We start from the raw sequence: 20,294 nt of genomic DNA on the forward strand, positions 1-20,294 counted from the left end.
AGGGCCGTGTATACAGAATTCCTAAAAGAATTTGCAGATTTCCTCTCAGATCTTCTAGTTACAGTTGATAAGGCGCTAATCATGGGAGATTTTAATATTCACGTTGAAAATGCAAATGATACATTAGGACTTGCGTTTACTGACCTAATAAACTCCTTTGGAGTCAAGCAAAATGTCACCGGGCCCACTCATCGTTTTAATCATACATTAGATCTAATTATATCGCATGGAATCGATCTTACTGCTATAGATATTGTACCCCAATGTGATGATATTACAGACCATTTCCTTGTATCGTGCATGCTGCGTATAACTGATATTAACTATATGTCTCAGCGTTACCGTCTGGGCAGAACTATTGTTCCAGCCACCAAAGACAGATTCGCAAATAACCTGCCTGATCTATCTCAACTGCTATTTGTACCCAAAAATACACATGAATTAGACGAAATTACTGACAACATGGGCACTATTTTCTCTAATACATTAGAAGCTGTTGCCCCCATCAAATTGAAAAAGGTTAGAGAAAAACGTACTGTGCCATGGTATAACAGTAATACTCACTCTCTCAAGAAAGTAACTCGTAGTCTTGAACGCAAATGGAGAAAAACTAACTTGGAAGTTTTTAAAATTGCATGGAAAAACAGTATGTCCAGCTATAGACAGGCTCTAAAAACTGCTAGGGCAGAGCATATCCACAAACTCATTGAAAATAACCAAAACAATCCAAGGTTTTTATTTAGCACAGTGGCTAAATTAACAAATTACCAGACGCCACCTGATTCAAATATTCCACCAACGTTAAACAGTAATGACTTTATGAATTTCTTCACTGATAAAATAGATAACATTAGAAATACAATAGCGAATGTAGATTCTACAGCGTCTAACACTTCAGTTTCATCCATCGCACCCAAAGATAAACTGCAGTGCTTTACAAATATAGGACAGGAAGAGCTAAATAAACTTATCACTGTATCTAAACCAACAACATGTTTATTAGATCCTGTACCCACTAAATTACTAAAAGAGCTGTTACCTGTAGCCGAAGAACCGCTTCTCAATATCATTAACTCGTCGTTATCTTTAGGTCACGTCCCAAAACCATTCAAGCTGGCGGTTATCAAGCCTCTTATTAAGAAACCAAAACTAGATCCTAGTGTACTGGCAAATTATAGGCCTATTTCAAATCTTCCATTTATGTCTAAAATTTTAGAAAAAGTTGTGTCTGCTCAATTGAGCACCTTCCTGCATAAAAATGATCTGTATGAAGAATTTCAGTCAGGTTTTAGGCCCCACCATAGCACAGAAACTGCACTTGTTAAAATTACAAATGACCTGCTTCTTGCGTCAGATCAAGGCTGCATCTCATTTCTAGTCTTACTTGATCTTAGTGCTGCGTTCGACACCATAGATCATGACATACTCATAGATCGATTACAAAACTATACAGGTATTCAAGGGCAGGCTCTAAGATGGTTTAGATCCTACCTGTCCGATCGCTACCATTTTGTTTACTTAAATGGGGTGTCATCTCATTTATCATCAGTAAAATATGGAGTGCCACAAGGATCCGTCCTAGGTCCCCTTCTATTTTCAATATACATGTTGCCCCTTGGTAATATTATTAGAAAATACGGAATAAGCTTCCACTGTTATGCTGATGATACTCAGCTATATATTTCAACGAGACCAGATGAAACTTCCCAATTATCTAAGCTAACAGAGTGTGTTAAAAATGTAAAAGATTGGATGACAAATAATTTTCTCCAATTAAATTCAGATAAGACAGAGATATTAATTATTGGACCAAAAAACACCACACAGAATCTTGTAGATTACAATCTGCAACTAGACGGATGTACTGTTACTTCCTCTACAGTCAGAAATCTGGGTGTTATATTAGACAGCAATTTGTCTTTTGAAAATCATATTTCCAATGTTACAAAAACTGCATTCTTCCATCTTAGAAACATTGCCAAGCTACGAAACATGTTGTCTGTTTCTGATGCAGAAAAGCTAGTTCATGCATTCATGACCTCTAGACTGGACTATTGTAATGCACTTCTAGGTGGTTGTCCTGCTTCGTCAATAAACAAGCTACAGGTAGTCCAAAATGCAGCAGCTAGAGTCCTTACCAGGTCAAGAAAATATGATCATATTACCCCAATTTTACAGTCTCTGCACTGGCTACCTATTAAGTTCCGTATCTGTTACAAATTATCATTACTTACCTATAAGGCCCTAAATGGTTTAGCTCCTGCGTACCTAACTAGCCTTCTACCACGCTACAACCCATCACGCACCCTAAGGTCACAAAACGCTGGACTTTTGGTAGTTCCTAGGATAGCAAAGTCCACTAAAGGAGGTAGAGCTTTTTCACATTTGGCTCCCAAACTCTGGAATAGCCTTCCTGATAATGTTCGGGGTTCAGACACACTCTCTCTGTTTAAATCTAGATTAAAAACGCATCTCTTTCGCCAAGCATTCGAATAATGTATCTCTTAAATTGTGAGTGTAGTTGCATCTGCATTTTTATTCTTTAGCTTGGGTTAAACTAATTTTACTTTGTTGGATCAGCAGCTATGCTAATGATGTCTCTATCTTGTTTCTATGTTTTGCCACGGGATTTACATCCCGTGGTAACTAGGATTTACACAAGCTCCAGTCTGGATCCAGAACACCTGAGAAGAGATGATGCTGACCCTCAGAGGACCCCAGATGATCCTAACCTTGAATCAACAAACAGAACTAACAATTATTGCTACATGTGTGACTGCATCCTATAATTACTATTAATTAATAATATTGATAGTTCATCATCTAGCTGACTACGTCTTGTATTATTATTATTATTTTTAATTTTCTGTAAAGTTGCTTTGTAACGATTTGTATTGTAAAAAGCGCTATACAAATAAACTTGAATTGAATTGAATTGAATTACCGAAAGTGCTGTTGGATATTTAATGGTGGCGACATTAAAGTCATGCAACCATGGAGTAGACATTTATAGCCTACGTTTAAATTGTATTTAGGTTTAAAAATTCATAAAAGTTGTGTTCATTTGTGAAAATTGAGCAAAACACATAAAAATAATAAACTTTCGTTGCTCCCAAAACTTATTTTCAGCAATGATCCGAAAACCAATAGAAAAATCCAAGTGGGTTTCTGTCGAGGGAACCAGAGTGACGTAAACTTCAGGATTGGGCGACAAAAACACATCACTGCAATACTCTAATACTCTACTTTATTTTGTACAAATGAAGCCACATTTAAAATATATAAATGTCACTGATATTTTAAATCAAATGCAATGATCTAAACACATCTTTTACTGTGGTTTCTGTTCTTCCATTCAACAAACACTGCGTCTTTGGTTTACTGCACAGAATAATATGTTAAAGCTCAAGCAGTCTGAACTCACTGCATGCCTGTTTTTAAGAAGAGTAGCAGTATTTGCATATAAACTTAGCCTTGCTGTGAACTGTAGGACTACAGTGGGGACAGAAATTAGGTCAGACGTGTTGCATACGAAAAGCAGGCAAGTAGTAGGGAAAGAGGGATGCTGGGAGGGGTTTGGAAAATCAAAAACGACCCATAGCAAACAGAAAAGTGTCACATAGGGCACACGTAGTGGCTCGTTCCAGAGCGGCCCGGGTCTGGAGGATTTTCTGTGACATTCTGCCGGTTCTGTGACGTGGACCGGCGTTCTCACCTCGTGGCTCGGCATCCTGCTTATTAGAGAGTCTGGCGGGGTTCCCGTCAGGCGCATTATCTGCTGAAGCTGGTTTATATCTTGGGGAACCCAGGTCAAGGGGTGTACGATAAAATACACTCACAAATAGGAGTGGACAAAACAGGAAAACAACACGACCATCGTTGCGGCTTGATGTCGAGATTACGGGAAAAACAAGACAGGAAGCAGAGGTGAGGCGACACAAATGCACACCACGTTAGATTAGACCCATGCATCCCATGTGAATCAATCCAGTGTTGACAAAAAAGACAGGAAACGCAACAGGAAGTGCAAGACGCAGATTGAGAAAGCCATTGCTATACACTCGTAAGCATGGGCTGACTTTGCAAAATCATCTACCAGCTCTCTTACTTCTACTTACTATTTTAAGGCGACTGCATAATTAGTAGTTCATGCCAGGGAATAAGGAAGGGGAAAAAACAATGTGACATAGGAGTGACTGAAGCAAGCAGAACTGATCACCAGGCCGTCATTGCGACAAAGAGGAAGTCAAACTCGGGCAGAACAGAAAACTCACAGACTCTGAAGAGATTTTCATCAAGAGCTCTGGCTCTGGGGTTCCGACGAGCATCAAGATAAGCTTCAACTGATCAATATCTTTAAGAGCAAAATAAAGGAAAATGCAGGGAATGGGGTGACTATGAAAGCAGGGATCGGGGAAAAGAAAAAGAAAAACAACAATGGGAAAAGTAATCGTTTAACAAAAGAATAAAAACAGCACAGGAAAATGGGGTGAATGAAGAAATAAAACGGGAGTCATGGTTGGTTCAAAGCCAACATGCATTCTGTAATAACAACGAATGGAGCTCACAGTATTTCTCAGGTTCCTCTATCGTTTCACTGAGCGAGCTGGCACAGCAGATGTAAGCTAGTACACTTACCTGACCCAATTACACTTCCAGCAGATAAAATCTGAGTGAATTCAACAGCGTGTCAGGCAGACGTGTTCTATACAACTCTACATGATACTGACCACATTTACATGCACACCTTTTACAGATTATTCTTCATATTCTGGTTAAGGTATTATTCTGATGAAGACTTTTACATGTCTCAGTTACATCTCTCTCTCTCTCTTTCTTTGAAATTGCCTTTCTTTGAGATATAACATATAAAAGTGAGATATAATGTTCAGTTACGGAGGATATTCCAAAAATTTAAAAGTCTACATGATCCAAAATTCTGATGAATACATGCAGATTTCTAGAAACCAAAATATCGGCTTAACCTCATTATAGTAAATGCATTTACATTAAGTTTACAAAATTGGAATATGCCTACGTTATTGAAATATGGCCACTTACATAATCAGAATATGACCAAATTCAGATATATATTGGAATATTCTTATGCACGTAAATGCAGTCGGTGAAAACTTGTGAATATGTACAACTGAGTGTGACAGGCAGGGGTGAGCTACAGAAAGTGGGCTAGTTCTACACACTTGTCCAGATCCACACTGACCCGTGTTCAAATCTGACAAAGGTGGATGTTAGCAAAAAAGCACAAACAATCATCAAAATGTAAGTGAAAAGCTGATGAAGGTAAAGGGGTCTCACTGAAAAGTGATTGCAAGCAAGTAAAGGAGAGACTGGGGCAAGTCATTCATGCAGTTAGAAACAAATCAACATTCAGGTCATGCATGTGTGTGTGGATTTAAAGGGGTCATGAACTGAGAAATCAAATTTACCTTGATCTTTTAACATCCTGTATGTTTCAGAACTCAGTACTTTCTCATTAGTTTAAAAAAAGCTTTTATTGTTAACAAGATCAGAAAGCGACTGGTTTAGGAATGTGCCACTTCATGACGTAATGGTGTGGCTAAACACTGCCTTCGCAGGAAAAGATCAACGCCTACTTCAACATCACTGTCTGTTTAGCTCCGCCCACCGAAACACACTTGCAGGAGGAGGAGAGGAAATACTAGAGAGATGCAAACACAGGATAACTCCATCAACAGAACCATACAGATGACATTTCAAGATTACTAGACTGTGTATGTCAGTCGTGAAAAGTTAGTTCTACTTCGCATGCAATTAAATATTTAATTATTAATAAACAAGACAGTATGATGCAGGCTTCTCAGAGAGACTGGAAGTAAACGATGAGACAGTACCGAGTCTGACTAGAGTGGATCCAACAGTAATGTCGCAACACAGAAGTGTGAGGAAATGTGCTTTTACCACTATTGTGTCTCTTTATACGCTTTTAACCCAAATAACCCATGTTGTTTTCAGAGTGCATCACAGCAGCGTCCATCTGTGTTTTTAATAAGTGAAACTGTCAGCCAATCAGAGCAGTGGGCGTTTACTTGCGAGTCTTGACTGTGCCCTCGCCTATAAAAACAACCTTCTGCAGAGAGGCTCAAAAACAGGATGGAAAATAGCCCATTACTTTACTAAATCATGTTTTTGATGTAAAAACCACACTAATATTATAAATGAACATCAGAGTATGTTATAAAATAATTAAAAATGCAGTTCATGAACCCTTTAAAGGCAAAGTGTAGCCAAAAATGATCATTTACTCACTCTGGTGCAGTTCCAAACCTGTATGACTAACTTTCTTGCAGCACAAAAGGAGATATTTTGGAGGATGTCTGAGCTGCTCATTTCTTTACGATGAAAGTAAATGGGGTCATTGGCTGCCAGGCTCAAAAAATGACCACCAGAACAAATGGTCCATATGATTTGCTATATCCCAAATCTTCTGAATTCATACGACAGTTTGTGTGAGAAACCGAGTGAAGTCTAAATTGTTATTCGATGAAAATCTCCCTCTCAGTTGTTCCTCCTAAATTTCATTCCCGCTTACTTTTAAGTCGAGTTACAATAAAAGCTTTTGATTTCATTCACTTTCAGTTAATTTTAGCTGAAAAAAAACCAATGTTATGCTACTTGATATTGGAAACAAGTATTACTTATTATTTTAATTGGTTTGTAGCGTTAACCAATTCATTGTCCCTCAAGGGATTTACCTATTATGCGAAGTCTTGCAAATCCACAGACATCAGGTTACTTGTGGATTGCAAAATTAGGTGAATAATATGAGACGAGATTGTTTGATGTCAAAAACAGCATGTTTAAATAAATACACAATGCATTTCATATCAAAATGATATGGTTTGGAAATACATGAGGGCGAGTAAATGAATGACAAAACTAATTATGTTGTAGAGACACACAATGCATTTATGAATGTGCCACCTATAAACTTAACACAAGCTGAGTTTTAACTGCAGAAGCAGATTACATTTCCTCTCTCTAAAGGCCAGGACCCCGTTTAAAGTGGACTGAATGTGTGAGAGTGTGTTGTATTTTTCACAGGGGGTTTGACTCGACGACCTCACACACTAGAACAGAAGCAGCAAAGCATTCAAATTCCCAGAGTGGAGGAATCTTTGTCATTTAAGACGGAGCAAAGTTCATGTTTTTTGTCAACAGGACCATCAGGCAGTGTGACTCACTGGGAGGCAGCGGGAACGACTCTAGCTGACTCATTCCCCTCTGGATCGCTGCCTCTCTATGAATTAGATCTGGCTGACACGCGTAGGTGTCTTTCTTCACACTTGCAGAGAGGAAGGGAGGGCTTGGGCATTGCATGCCAACAAATATCACACAACTAAAGGTTATTTCCAGATTGAGATTTTGGTCATGGGGTGAATGAAGGGGAAAGGATACGATCAGTGCCAGGAAATAAGGTCCGTCCTGTGAGGAGCTCAGCCATTATGCAGCCCACCGACCAGATGTCCACTACAACACAAAACATTCAAACTAAACACATTCTGGAAAAGACAACATTATAGTAGCTTTCTTAACAAATGCCCACAATCTTACAAAAAGTAAAATTCATCAGTGCATGTTTTTCTAATGAAAAAATAGTTTTAATATAGTTACAATATTTATTTTTTGAATCAGCTTGTAATTTTATATTTTCAGCTTTTGTTTCAACTTTAGTTTAAGTGTCAATAATTGTTATTACAATTATGTACTTTAAATGTAATTTTATAATATATATTTATATATATATATATATATTTATATATATATATATATATTTATATTTATATATATATATATATATTTTTATATATTTATATATATATTTTTATATATTTTTATATATTTATATATATATATATATATATATATATATATATATATATATATATATATATATATATACACACACACACACACACACACACACACATTTTTTTTTTACTTCAGTGTTAGTTTGTAATTTTAACATTTCCAAGGCAACATTTCTAATTTCCACAAGCTGAACATTTCAATTGCTGAAGTTTGTTTTAAACTAGTCAAAAACAATGTACTGAAGTGATAACGATCAACAAACATGGAACAAAAATCACAGCTGTGCAGAAAATTAATAAAAATGTGTCAGCCAATCAGGATGAAGAATTGTAATAAGAATTAAACCAATAAGAAGACATGTAAAATAAAAACTACAATATTGTGGTATAAAGTATAAGCATTTTTGCTAATGTGACCAAGATGGAGAAAAAAATAATACCAATTAATAATATCTTATTTTTAAACATCCAATCATATCCTATCAGATAATCTTCGATGCCATCCTACATTAGGTGATTACTCTTGTATTCAGTTGTGAATGCTATTCTTTGGTGCCTTACAAAAAGTTAAAAATTCCATATAAACAAAAGCTGTTTTTATTCATCGATACACAAGTGAGAATTCTGGGTAATCCTGACCTGTCATGTTGTAGTGCATCCAGTTGAGCATGATCTCTGGGGCACGGTACCATCGGGTGGCAACATATCCCGTCATCTCATCGTCAGTCAGCCGGGCCAGCCCAAAGTCCAAAATCTGGGCTCAGATAGCAGAGTAAGCATTAGCCATAAACTAGACTTATCAGCTCTCATATTACAGTGTGTGCCTCAGTGATCATAAACCTACTGTTGGTCAACAGAGCATAATAATGACAGATGTGACCGTGTAAAAAGCAACAGATGAGGATGATGATTATGATGCAGTCAGAGCAATCTTAGACTAACACTCTCACCTTAAGTTCACAGTCTTCATTTACAGCCAAGTTACCGGGTTTAAGATCCTGTATGATGGGAAAAGATGAGCGGAAATAAGGTATACGTGAGAATCACTCCATGTTTTGCTACAAATGGCTCTCGTGCACTAATAAAAGTCATCCTGGGAGCTGAAATCAGGTCACGGCAGTAATAACCTTGATTATAAACCACAGAGGTGTTTACACAAGCAGTGGTGCGGGTGAAACCCTAAAACCTGTCTACTAGCGGAAAACCTGCAACAACTAATGAGGGAAAAAAAACGAATTCGTACTGACAGCTGTAAGTTTCAATCAAATCTGTCTAAAATGCTCCCCTGCCTTTCCATCCCTAAAGATCTTAAAGGAACAGTTCACCAAAAATGAACATTTGCTGAACATTTACTTATCCAAGATGTAGAAGTTGGTTTCTTTATTGGATCAGATTTGGAGAAATGTAGCATTGCATCACTTGCTCATCAATGGATCCTCTGCAGTGAATGGGTGCCGTCAGAATGAGAGTCCAAACAGCTGCTTAAAACTTCACAATAATCCTCAAGTAGCCCACACCACTCCAGTCCATCAATTAACATCTTGTGAAGTGAAAAGCTGTGTTTGTAAGAAACAGATAAGACATTAACTTTAAACCATTGCTTTCAGCTAAAATATGAGTCGTCTATCTATAATGTTGCTTTCTCCAGTGCAAATGTCAACTTGTATGAATCAGAAGAATATCTGCACTGTTTACATGCAAAAACAATCCAAGAGTGTCAGTGGATTTTGACGTAACAGGACAACAAGAGATGGACTTTTTCATTGGAGGAATATTATTATGGATTATGAACTGTCATTTTGGCCAGAGTTAAAAGGTTTTAAAACTGTTAAAAACTGTTTCTCACATACATGCAGCTTTTCACTTCACAATACATTAATTGATGGACTGGAGTGGTGTGGGGACTTATTGGTGATGTTTTCATCAGCTGTTTGAACTTTTATTCTGACGGCACCCATTCACTGCAGAGGATCCGTTAGTGAGCAAGTGATGTCATGCTACATTTCTCCAAATCTGATCCCATGAAGAAACAAACTCATCTACATCTTGGATGAGGGTGAGTCATTTTTCAGCAATTGTTTGGATGAACTATTCTTTCTATTCAGTGATGCAGCTAGAAATAAATGAATATCTGAAGGGAATTTATAAAGTAGGAGGTCTGTAGTTTTCCCCAAATACTTTATTAATTTTATAATGTCAATAACCTTTAAAGGGGTCATATGATGCTTCTTAAAGATCATTATTTTCGGTATTTGGTGTTACAGAATATGTTGACATCCTTTAATGTAAAAAAAAAAAAAAACATTATATTTTGGGGCGTGTTTAAATGAGGCATTTTATGGGGGCGTGGAAGTGAAGGTATATACAACCTTGCTAAAGAATATCTCTTTGGATTTGAGACTTTAGTCTTTGCATCTTCTGGGATCGTATCTATGCACAATCAGCTTTTAACAGTCCAAAGAGAAAGGAAACCTTGAAAATCGCATCATAGGACCCCTTTAACATTTAATAAAATACCTGGAAAATAAAAGAAACAAATTTTTTTAGCTTCCAAAATGACTGTAAAACCACACCAGAAACTATTTAAAAAGTAATCATCTCACATTGCTCATAAATAAATGAAGGAATCCACAGAAAGTGTGGTTTACTCACTCTGTGGATGATGTCTGCTGAGTGAATATACTGCAGAGAGAAAGACAGATTAATTCACTTCAGTCAAATAGAGAGATCAATGAGAACCAATTACCTGCGGGCTAAACGTCTGAGTGAAGCACACATTACACCAAAACGGTCCTTCATACTCCAGCACATTTTCCTAAGTACTATGAACTCTACATAATTATATTTTAAATAAACATCAGAGAGAGTGAATTATAGCAATTGTGCAGTGAATGATGAAGAGCAGCGCTAAAGGTACAATTTGTAAGATATTTGCAGTAAAATATCCAAAAACCACTAGGCTAGTGTTATATATTTTGTCCAGCTGTAAATCATGAGAAAATTCCCATTCTAAACAGTGACACGGGGCAGTACAGTCTCCTGTCAATGACGTTATCCCTTTGTTACTGCCTTTACTGACGTAGAAACCACATGACAAGTGTCGTGGACGAATGCGGAAGTAGTGTCTAGCGTCCAGCAAACCACTAGCTTGCTTCAAGCAGTTCCTTATTTTCTTCTTCTTGCACGTTTTATGGTGGATTGTGTTACTTATTTATGGAACATAATTTACCGTCTGCCGCTGGTTCTGTCGACAAGGACAGCTCCCGTAAACGTAAGCGTACGGGCCAACAAATCGAACCAAGAAGAGTTTGGGACAAGAGGAGAGAAAGAGCGAGGATCAATATCGGTGTTGCATTTTCTAGATGGAGAGAGCTTCGCGACAAACTTCAACTAGAAAGAGATGCCGATCTCGCTTGTGTTTTTACTCCACAGGTGAGTTGTTTTGATTCGTATCTTTACAGAAAATGTATGCTATTATAACAAATGAACAAGATTAGTATTATGAGGCATACACGCCAAACGCGGGGCATCGCATCTGATCCATAATCTGATCGCGTCTTTGCATTGACTTTGTATGTAATTAACTATTTTATTGTTATTGTTTTGGTAGTGCGCCCTCTAGTGGCAGGTCCTATAACCTGTACCTTTAAAGGAAAAAAAAAGTCACGATGCTGCGGAAGTAGCGACAGAACTTTTTCCCCGTGTTGTGACGTACAGTACATCTGAGTGAAACAGATGATTGAAAATGAAAAAAAACTGTAGGGTAGGAACTTGGTTCTGTCCTGCAGAGATGGGCATTTTTTCGAATATTTCAAGTAATAAAATATTTTGGACTCTTAATATTCAATTATTTATTTAAATGACGTTTAACAAGAAAGACAGACAACGACATTCTTCGATAAAATAAAATCAACTTGTTAACAGGCTCCACAGCACCACCTGGTGCTTAGGTACTTAGGATTTAACATGGATCCCCTGCGTTTACGGCCAGCAAAGCAACACGCAGTAAAATTCGAATAGTGTATTTCTTTTTTTAATAATAATTACAGATCGAATATTTGACTATTCGTGCACACCCCTTCTGTCCATCGGTTGTTGATTGGATGGAAGCAGATCTCGATGCAAGCTTTCAGTGTATATATATATATATATTCCATTAAGCTCCCACTACATTGAACAATTACAAAAAAGTAAAAGTGAAAACAGTGGGCGGGGCCTAACCTTCAATCCTCGTAGGATCTGATAAATGAGGAACTGGACGTGATCATCTGTCAGCTTCTGGCACTTGACGATATTATTGAGGTCTGCTCCCATGAGGTGCGTCACCAGATACCTGTTAAACAAAGTCATCATGACACAGCAACTTCTCAGATGGAAGCTTCACTGTTACCCAGAATGAACTTTTTCAGAAGTACACTAAAGCTTCGAAGGACAACAGAATTTATACTCAAGCTAGGGGTGGGCGATATGGAAAAACATAACATATTACACATTTTTTTTTAGAAACATCACGATTCACGAGTTTAATCACAATTCTTTGTTATGTTGGTTTTACTATTTTGCAAGTTGTCTGAGCATAGCAGCCAAACTATTATAAAGACAAAGCCTTTCAATGTAACAAAACAAAAAAAGGAATGCCAGATATTTAGGCCAAAGAGGGCGAAGATAAAAATCTTTGTGCTTATTTTTTAATAACAAAGATAAAAGAATGACAAAGATACACATTACTACTACACATAATATACAAATGGTTGTTGAATTCTTGGTGCATCATTACATTATATAATTAAAAAGTTGATAGAGAAAACGGTTTAACTTACAATTTAAATGGTAAAATACCTTTTTTTTTATTTGACAGTTCATAATTAACCTCATTTCTGGTTCTGATTGACATCCAGCACTACCAATCAGTGCGGAGCCAGCACTTTGTCAGAGAGATTTTCATAGAAACTTACATCGTAGATATGGATACATGCAGTTCAGAAATATCTCCTGGCAAACGTGCTCCTCCTTGCCCCGAGCTCTGCTCCCCTACTCATTCTCCACGAGATTTTGGGGCTGGAGTATTTATAGCAGCATAACAGTATTCTTAGCTCTTGTTTCCATGCATATTGCAGTGCTTGTGTGTAGAAATTCCAGCTCCAGTTTCCAGTCTCTCAGCAGCCAAACACAACTCACACTGGATCTCTTGTTCCTGGGAAACTCTCCCACCAGGCGTGACCTCAAACGGCTCTCACCCATCTTAAATTAAATATACTGAGACTGGGCTCAACATTTGGACAGCGCGTGAGAGCAGTCCTTAAAGAACCCATGAAATTAAAATGGGACTTTTTAGATTGGACATGCACTGAGTAAAAGAGGGTGTCACACCCAGAATAGTCCAAGTTTCACACTGTTCAAACCTAACTGTGTGGTTAATAGTCAAGTTTCAAAATTTCACTTTGCATTTGTAAACCACTGCCAAACTTACTTTTTTTTTTTTTGGCACTTAGGTGTCTTTACTCAGACTGTTTAATGCTGCTGTTGAATGCTGCACAATTACAAGTGCCATAATTTAATGCTGCAATACATCTTTACACATTTCTGAGCAGGCAGAGCAGCATTAACATTAACTGATTGGAATCTTAATTATAACCTCTCATTATGAGGTTTATAACAATGAATGGTCCAATGAAGTACAAGTCCACAGTTGCAATGATTGCACACTGATTGCATTACTCAATCTAATTGCAGAAATCATTGAGAGCTTTAATAAACATAGCTTAAAACATATTGCAAACCCAACATTTAGGCATACTATAATGGTAAAATTATTTTTTAGAAGTCAGACCATTATAAAAATGATTCTGATTCATACATTCACAACAAAAAACTAAAGTTAAGGGAAAAAAAGTTATATTTACAATGTATTTGCATTATTATTGTATTACAAATTATAGTCATTATATTATTAATTAATGATTATTAATCATTATATATTATAGCCCAGGGTTATACATGTTTGCAAAGCATTCTTCTTAAGATATGTGTGTGCATTAAGCTTACAATGAAAGTAACATGTACAAAAGAGTTAACTGTAATTATTAGTAAGACAATTTATCACCCAAAATTTCATAACTGCACCAGCTCATACGAAACTATTGCCAAGCCAACACATTTTTTATCTATAACTCCCTGAAAGTGCTATCATTCTCTTTTGTTTGTGTTAATTGTTTTATGAGGCAGTTATATTATAAGGCAATAACATTTTGCAGGTTATTGCATATGTGCCTATGAGGAAATTGTGCTAAGCAGAAGAACCATGTGTTGCCATGGTAACCACGGATATTCCCATCACGTGTGCAGCCACGATGTTCCTCATCCCTCCCAGAGCAGAACTCGACAGGTGCTGCTTTTTCGATTATTGCACTGACAGCTGGATGGAAAGCACTTGAACCTTCACCACACAGTGGGAACACATGTCTAATTAAGATTTTATTGAGTAATGCAGGGTTGTGCAATGGAGACACCTACACATTGAATAATTACTGCACGCTACTGACGTGTGGCAGCTACGCCAGAGTAATCACTAGAGTGTGCCAATAGATATCAGCTGTTACTCTGTTGCTCAGTATGGCTCGGAAGCCATAGACCTGCAACCTTTTACAACAACATTTACTAGAAGAACGTTCTGGATGCAGGGATGAAGTGAGATGAATTGACAATCTGAAGAGCCTAGGAAGAATTTAAGTCAGAGCACCTTCTAGAAATGAACCAAATACTTACACATCATCAAATCCTTCTAGACAGGTAGCGGGCGTGAAAACATCTAGCAAACCAATTACCTGCAACAAAGACAAGAGTCATAGAAAATTAGTCTGAAACATGACAACTTCATAATATCAAGGTAAAATTGCTTTTTTCAATTCCTTGAGTGTGCACCACTGTTCACTTAAAAATAAATGAATAAATAACCCTTTTTTGTTACTTGAAATTATGCAAGCCCATTTCCGGCACTGAATAAAAAATGAAAATAAAGCAAAGTAACTGCGACTTTTTCTCTCACAATTCTGTCAATGTAAAATGTAAAAATGATATAATTGTAATCTCTAAACCTATAATAATACAATATTCATATAACATCAAATATAAAAATAACAATTACTTCAGTAATTATATATATAAAAGTGGAGAACAGTTTAGAGAGCATGAAGCTCGTGAATGCCAGCGTGCCATTCAACTTCGAAGCAAGACACAACCCATAGCACCGCATTATGACAACGACATCTCAAATAGTCTGACGGCAGATAAGAGGAAACTGTAAATAAATCACTTTCAAGTGCATGGTTACAAAGGACCTCCTCAAATATGTTAAACACAGAAGCAGGATTAGGATATTCAATACCGATCAGTAAAATAATTAAAAGCTTAATCGGCCCTGAGATGAGCTTGGAACATCCCAGATTTGAACTATTAATGAAATAGTTTGACTGCTGTTGTTTTCTTGATGTTGGTGAGAGTGCGGCCCAGTGCGGTTTCTCTCAGAGGAAACGGCGCAGAGAGTGAGATGTGTTGCATCCTCTGTGAAACTCTCATTTAGATTTTGTGTGGGCATCACCTTTATCTCTCTCTCTCACTGAAAGAGGAGTAGGTGCATTACATACTGGTTAAACTGTCGATGCACTTCTTCCCACAGTAACACTTGTAAACTTTGGCCAACCTTTGCTGACAGTGTTTTGGGCAGATCGGCAACAATCGATTAAACTTCAGTTCAAAAGTTTGGGGAAAGCTTTTTTTTATAAAGTCATCTCAATTATTCTCCAAGGCTGCATTTATCTGATAAAAATTTATATTTTACAAAAATATTTCGGACCAAGGCAAAAACTTCTTAAATCTGCTGTGCCTGTAGTAAGGACTGTAAAGAAATGGACCAACAAAACAGAGCGGGCATTACGAGCCTGTTTCGACTGCACTGACTGGAGTGTTTTTGTAAGCTGCTGTCACTGATCTAGATGAACTCACAGATTCTGTAACGTCATATATCAGTTTCTGTGAGGATATGTGCATTCCTTCCAGGACTTATTTAACATACAACAATGATAAGCCATGGTTCCCAGCAAAACTTCCCAAGTTCAAAGAGGATGGCTACAGCATTGGTTACAGAGTCTTGCACAATCAGGCCAGGAACACACTAACAAAATGGTTCAGAGTGGCTGAAAGGAGCTATGCTAAAAAGCTGGAAAACCACTTTTCAGCAAACGCCCCTGCTTCAGTGTGAAAGGCCTGAAAGACATTACAAACTACAAGATGCCGTACCCCAGCACTGAGGCGAATCAACAACTTGCAGAAGACCTGAATGAGTTTTACTGTAGATTTGCAACTCCTGGTTTAACAACCCACACCCGCCCTGACCAACTCTTTACAAAACTATTAACACCTTCAGCTGTGCAAAGTCCCTTCCTGCTTCAAACGCTCCACCATCATCCCCATCCCAAAAGAAACCCAAAATCTCAGGACTTAAGTTGGGTCACAAGATGCGATTTAAATTTTTCCTTTCTCTTTGGAGTGTTACAAGCTCTTGGTGCATGAAGAAGTTCTGTAAAGTTGCAAAGACTAAAGTCTCAAATCCAAAGAGATATTCTTCATCAAAGTTAAGAGTGAACCACGTCCTCCTAAAATACCTCGTTCTAACACGCCCCCAAATGTCTACGTCACTATGTGGGAAGATTTGTGTAATGCCGGCCAATCGTTCATGCAAAGAAAGAAGTAACTTTGATTTTTGCTGTTGCCACCGCTGCCATGTCGTGGAGACACTGAGTGTTTCTCTGTGAAAGCGAAACTACTTTGTTTGGTTTTCCAAAAGAGGACATGACTAGAAATCTGTGGTCAAGTTGTATTTAAAACACAGTTCCGGAACGATTCAACCCAAATATTCTTATGTGCAGCGCATTTTACAGAGGACGAGGAGATATAGGTGGGGGGGTTTGGTCATGGTCCATGGATGATGCGGTGAACATCAGACTGCACTTCATCCTGCAACATCGCTACGGACCAGGAACTCATGCAAGGAACCTGTTTGTCGATTTCAGTTCGGCTTTCAACACCATCATCGCAACACTCCTCCAGACCAAACTCAAATTAACTGTGCGATTATTTATTTCAGTTTAACACAAAGTTAAAGTTAAAAGTTCAAATTAATGTCTTTAAATTATACTGTAATACTGAATGACTAATAGAAAATTGAGGTAAAATGCATTTGATAGAGACATCAGTATCAGTATTGGTATCAATGATACTGGACTTTATTAATAATAGGTTACTTAGTAAAACAATGCCATTAAACAATTAAAATATACCATTTCATTACATTAATTTTGGAGATTCAATGTGAAATTACTACAACATACATTATTATATAAATGCAACAATTATATAATATAATTATTTTTTAATCGGTTGACAGCACTAATTTATTTATTTTTCAAATGTTCAGCACACCACGCACAGCAAAAATAGTCCTAAAACTCTCCTTGCAGCTTCTTCTGCTTTGCAGAAATGTGCAGCTTAGATATGCTGTCACAAATTCTTCATCATCACACAAAAGTCATACATACCTATGACATCCCTTAGCTGCAACATTTCATCAGTGCGCTGTGTTTTGCTCATATTACACTTCTGAGTACAGCTAGTGTTTACTACGGTCCTTGGATGCTGCCTGTCAGCGGTCACAGTTCGCAAAATGAAAAAGGGTTTATTGATGTCTGAAGGGCCGATCTGTTCAGGGATTCAGGCGTTTATTAAACATTAACATCTGCAAAACAGAGAGACAACACCAAGGAACACAAATGCGTGTGCATGTGGAAAAATGGAGGGAGGGAGAAACAGAGAGCGAGTAGGTGGCTGTGATCCAGCGTAGAGTTTCACCCACGCTCAAACAGACACTGCAAAGATTTGTGGACTCTGGCCAGAAGGCAAAAAAAGTGTTTTTTCTAGGCAAAAGTACATTGAGTGTCTTGCCAACAGCAGGCAGATAAGATCATTCGCACATACCGTATCCCTGCTAAAAAAAACACAACACTCCGCTCTTTAATGCACTTCTGACCTTAAAGAACCTCATGTTGAATTTGTCCATAATTAGGCCCCCAATGAAATCCTTTTTATGCTTACCATATTACATTTTATTACACTTATACAATTTAAAAACTATTTATTACAAGTTTTAAAAAAAAACATTGATGATTTTTTTTTCTGTTAATTAAATGGCATAAAACATTCATTTATAAAAAAATGTTTTTAATTGAATTGAAATTTGAAAGTGCTGCCCAACAGAGGTTTACTGTTTATTGGTTTTTCTGATTATTTCTTTAAAAAAAAAAAATTATTATTATTATTGAGATTATATTATATATAAAATATTTCCGTCATAATTTCTTCAAGTCAAACCAAACTTTTATTTTGGCGGGGTTCCGTGAAGACCTTAGTTTCTGTGTGTGTTTTTCTCAAACTAAGCGGTACATGCTTATGAAAATACTCATGTGTTCATCTTGTCATGTAGTGAGACAGCACAGAGGCTGAAAACACCATGAGTGGCACACGTGCTTCAGTATGTTTGTAGCGAATGTAACCGCATGTCTGGGCCATTCATTTACATGCAGAACATTCAGGATTCATATTTAAATGGTCTTTTCGCATATAATATTTACAGACACTAGTTTATTTCGTGATTTGATTCAAGTGTACTGACCTACTTTTGATTAATTTATCCACAATTTGAGAAATTCCGTGACTTTCCGCGTTATACAGCAAATTCCATTTTAACAACTGAATTCCGCACGCTTTTCCGCATCCCTGAAATCATAGGGCCCTACATAAATAAGGCATTTTGAACAGAATTAGAGAGATCTGTCGTAAAGCTATTTAAAAAGGCTATAATCTTGAAAAAAAACTAAACTAAAATACAAAACATTAAGCACAATATTATGCATTTATGATTTGCAGTGCAGTGCATTATACATTAACAGTGCATAAACTCTCCACTTTCCCTCATTAGCTCACAGACAACAATCGATATAGTTTCATAATGCACAGTTGAATCTCCCACTGGGATCAGTGCTGACAGAGGATGTGAGGATGCTCTAATAGTCATGAGAGAGGAAGTACAGGAAGTCACAGATTATGAGGAAAAGAAAAGAGACACTGTCAGTTTCTGTGAGAACTTCATAAATACAGTGCAAGCCTGTCAAAAGAGATCTGTATTGCATATGTAGGTAAAAAAAAAAAGAGCTGAAAACATCTTACATTCTCGTGTTTCATGTGTTTGAGGAGCCGCAGTTCTCTGTAAGTGCGCTTGGCGTGGATGATGGACTGGAACGGCCGGGACAGCTTCTTGACTGCAACCCTCAGGCCTGTCTTTGTGTCTAACGCGGAGCTGCGGAAAAAAGAACAACATGTTAATGATTCGATCAACATCGCAGACTGCAAGATTACCCAGGAGTTTGCTCCAAGATTCACATGCAATCCTATGAAAAATTATACTGTAGGAACGTTTTGATCATTTGGACTATAAGCACTATTCGCGATCAAAATAAAAAATGCTTTATATAAATATGTTCTGACGGCGCATTTGCGTACGGACATAGTTGACAGCTGTTTATACACAATTACCATTTTAGATCACAAACTGTACTGTATAAGTTTTATTTTTAACCTCAAAGCATAAATCTAGGCTATGCCATGCAGTTTTCAAAGCACAATACAAAACGGTAACATTCATCGACGCTCTTTAATCAGCAGCGCTAAATCCGGAAGAGCGTATATTTACTTGCCGGCAACCCGCCAAAATAAATGCCTGCTGATTTTAAGTTTGAATATGATGAAAACGCTTTTATTTATTTATTTTTAGACGCTTTTATCCAAAGCGATTTAAAATTGGGGAATACATGATGCGATTCTTCTTAAAGAGGCAAACAAAGAAAGTAGTAGTAAATATTAGCATTTTATTTTTAAGTTTACGATAAAATAAATGTATTTGTATTTAATACTAGGACTGCCTTTTATTTTTTTATAATATTAGCACACACTATTATTTCGTTTATTTACTATGATTTTATAAAATAAAAAAAAACTAAAATAAAGTGCAATAATATTATAACTATTATTAATTCATTTTTTATAGTTATATTTAATGGGTCACGGCACGCTATATTCCTTGTGAGGACCAACCCAAATCTCCAGGTTCTCTTATGAGAACCAGGCTGAAAAAATTATGTGCACCCCTGATTATAAGGTTAAAAAAGCATGAAATGCTCCATTAACATAACAGAATTGGTGTGTATCTACAACGTATCTATCACCCTTTGTAGATATAAAAATGTAAAAAAAGAAAATACTATCACAATTTTTTGATCAATAGTAGGGGTGTAACGGTACGTGTATTCATACCGCACCGTTTCGGTACAGGGCTTT

General features: G+C 37.1%; 2 protein-coding genes across 3 annotated transcripts in view; one reads left to right on the plus strand and one right to left on the minus strand.

Annotated features, from left to right (window-relative positions):
- LOC132119277 (calcium/calmodulin-dependent protein kinase type 1-like) overlaps positions 1 to 20,294 on the plus strand; it is a 497,060-nt gene that overhangs the window by 11,571 nt on the left and 465,195 nt on the right. The gene's annotated exons all lie outside the window — the stretch shown is intronic.
- The window catches only part of LOC132119262 (mitogen-activated protein kinase 14B-like), a 42,478-nt gene that overhangs the window by 2,702 nt on the left and 19,482 nt on the right, over positions 1 to 20,294 (minus strand). The window contains exons 2-9 of one of the 2 annotated variants that reach the window (XM_059529075.1): positions 19,128 to 19,257; positions 14,616 to 14,674; positions 12,072 to 12,183; positions 10,503 to 10,532; positions 8,801 to 8,848; positions 8,490 to 8,604; positions 7,438 to 7,509; positions 3,716 to 3,795 (exon numbers count right to left, since the gene is read on the minus strand). In XM_059529075.1, the coding sequence (XP_059385058.1) occupies positions 3,716 to 3,795; positions 7,438 to 7,509; positions 8,490 to 8,604; positions 8,801 to 8,848; positions 10,503 to 10,532; positions 12,072 to 12,183; positions 14,616 to 14,674; positions 19,128 to 19,257 (646 nt within the window). Of the gene's footprint in view, positions 1 to 3,715; positions 3,796 to 4,274; positions 4,355 to 7,437; positions 7,510 to 8,489; positions 8,605 to 8,800; positions 8,849 to 10,502; positions 10,533 to 12,071; positions 12,184 to 14,615; positions 14,675 to 19,127; positions 19,258 to 20,294 lie in introns of both variants that reach the window. The other variant, XM_059529073.1, reaches the window with a different exon arrangement.

The sequence above is a fragment of the Carassius carassius genome, chromosome 38 (genome assembly GCF_963082965.1).
Source record: "Carassius carassius chromosome 38, fCarCar2.1, whole genome shotgun sequence".
In the NCBI taxonomy this organism is placed as follows: domain Eukaryota; kingdom Metazoa; phylum Chordata; class Actinopteri; order Cypriniformes; family Cyprinidae; genus Carassius; species Carassius carassius.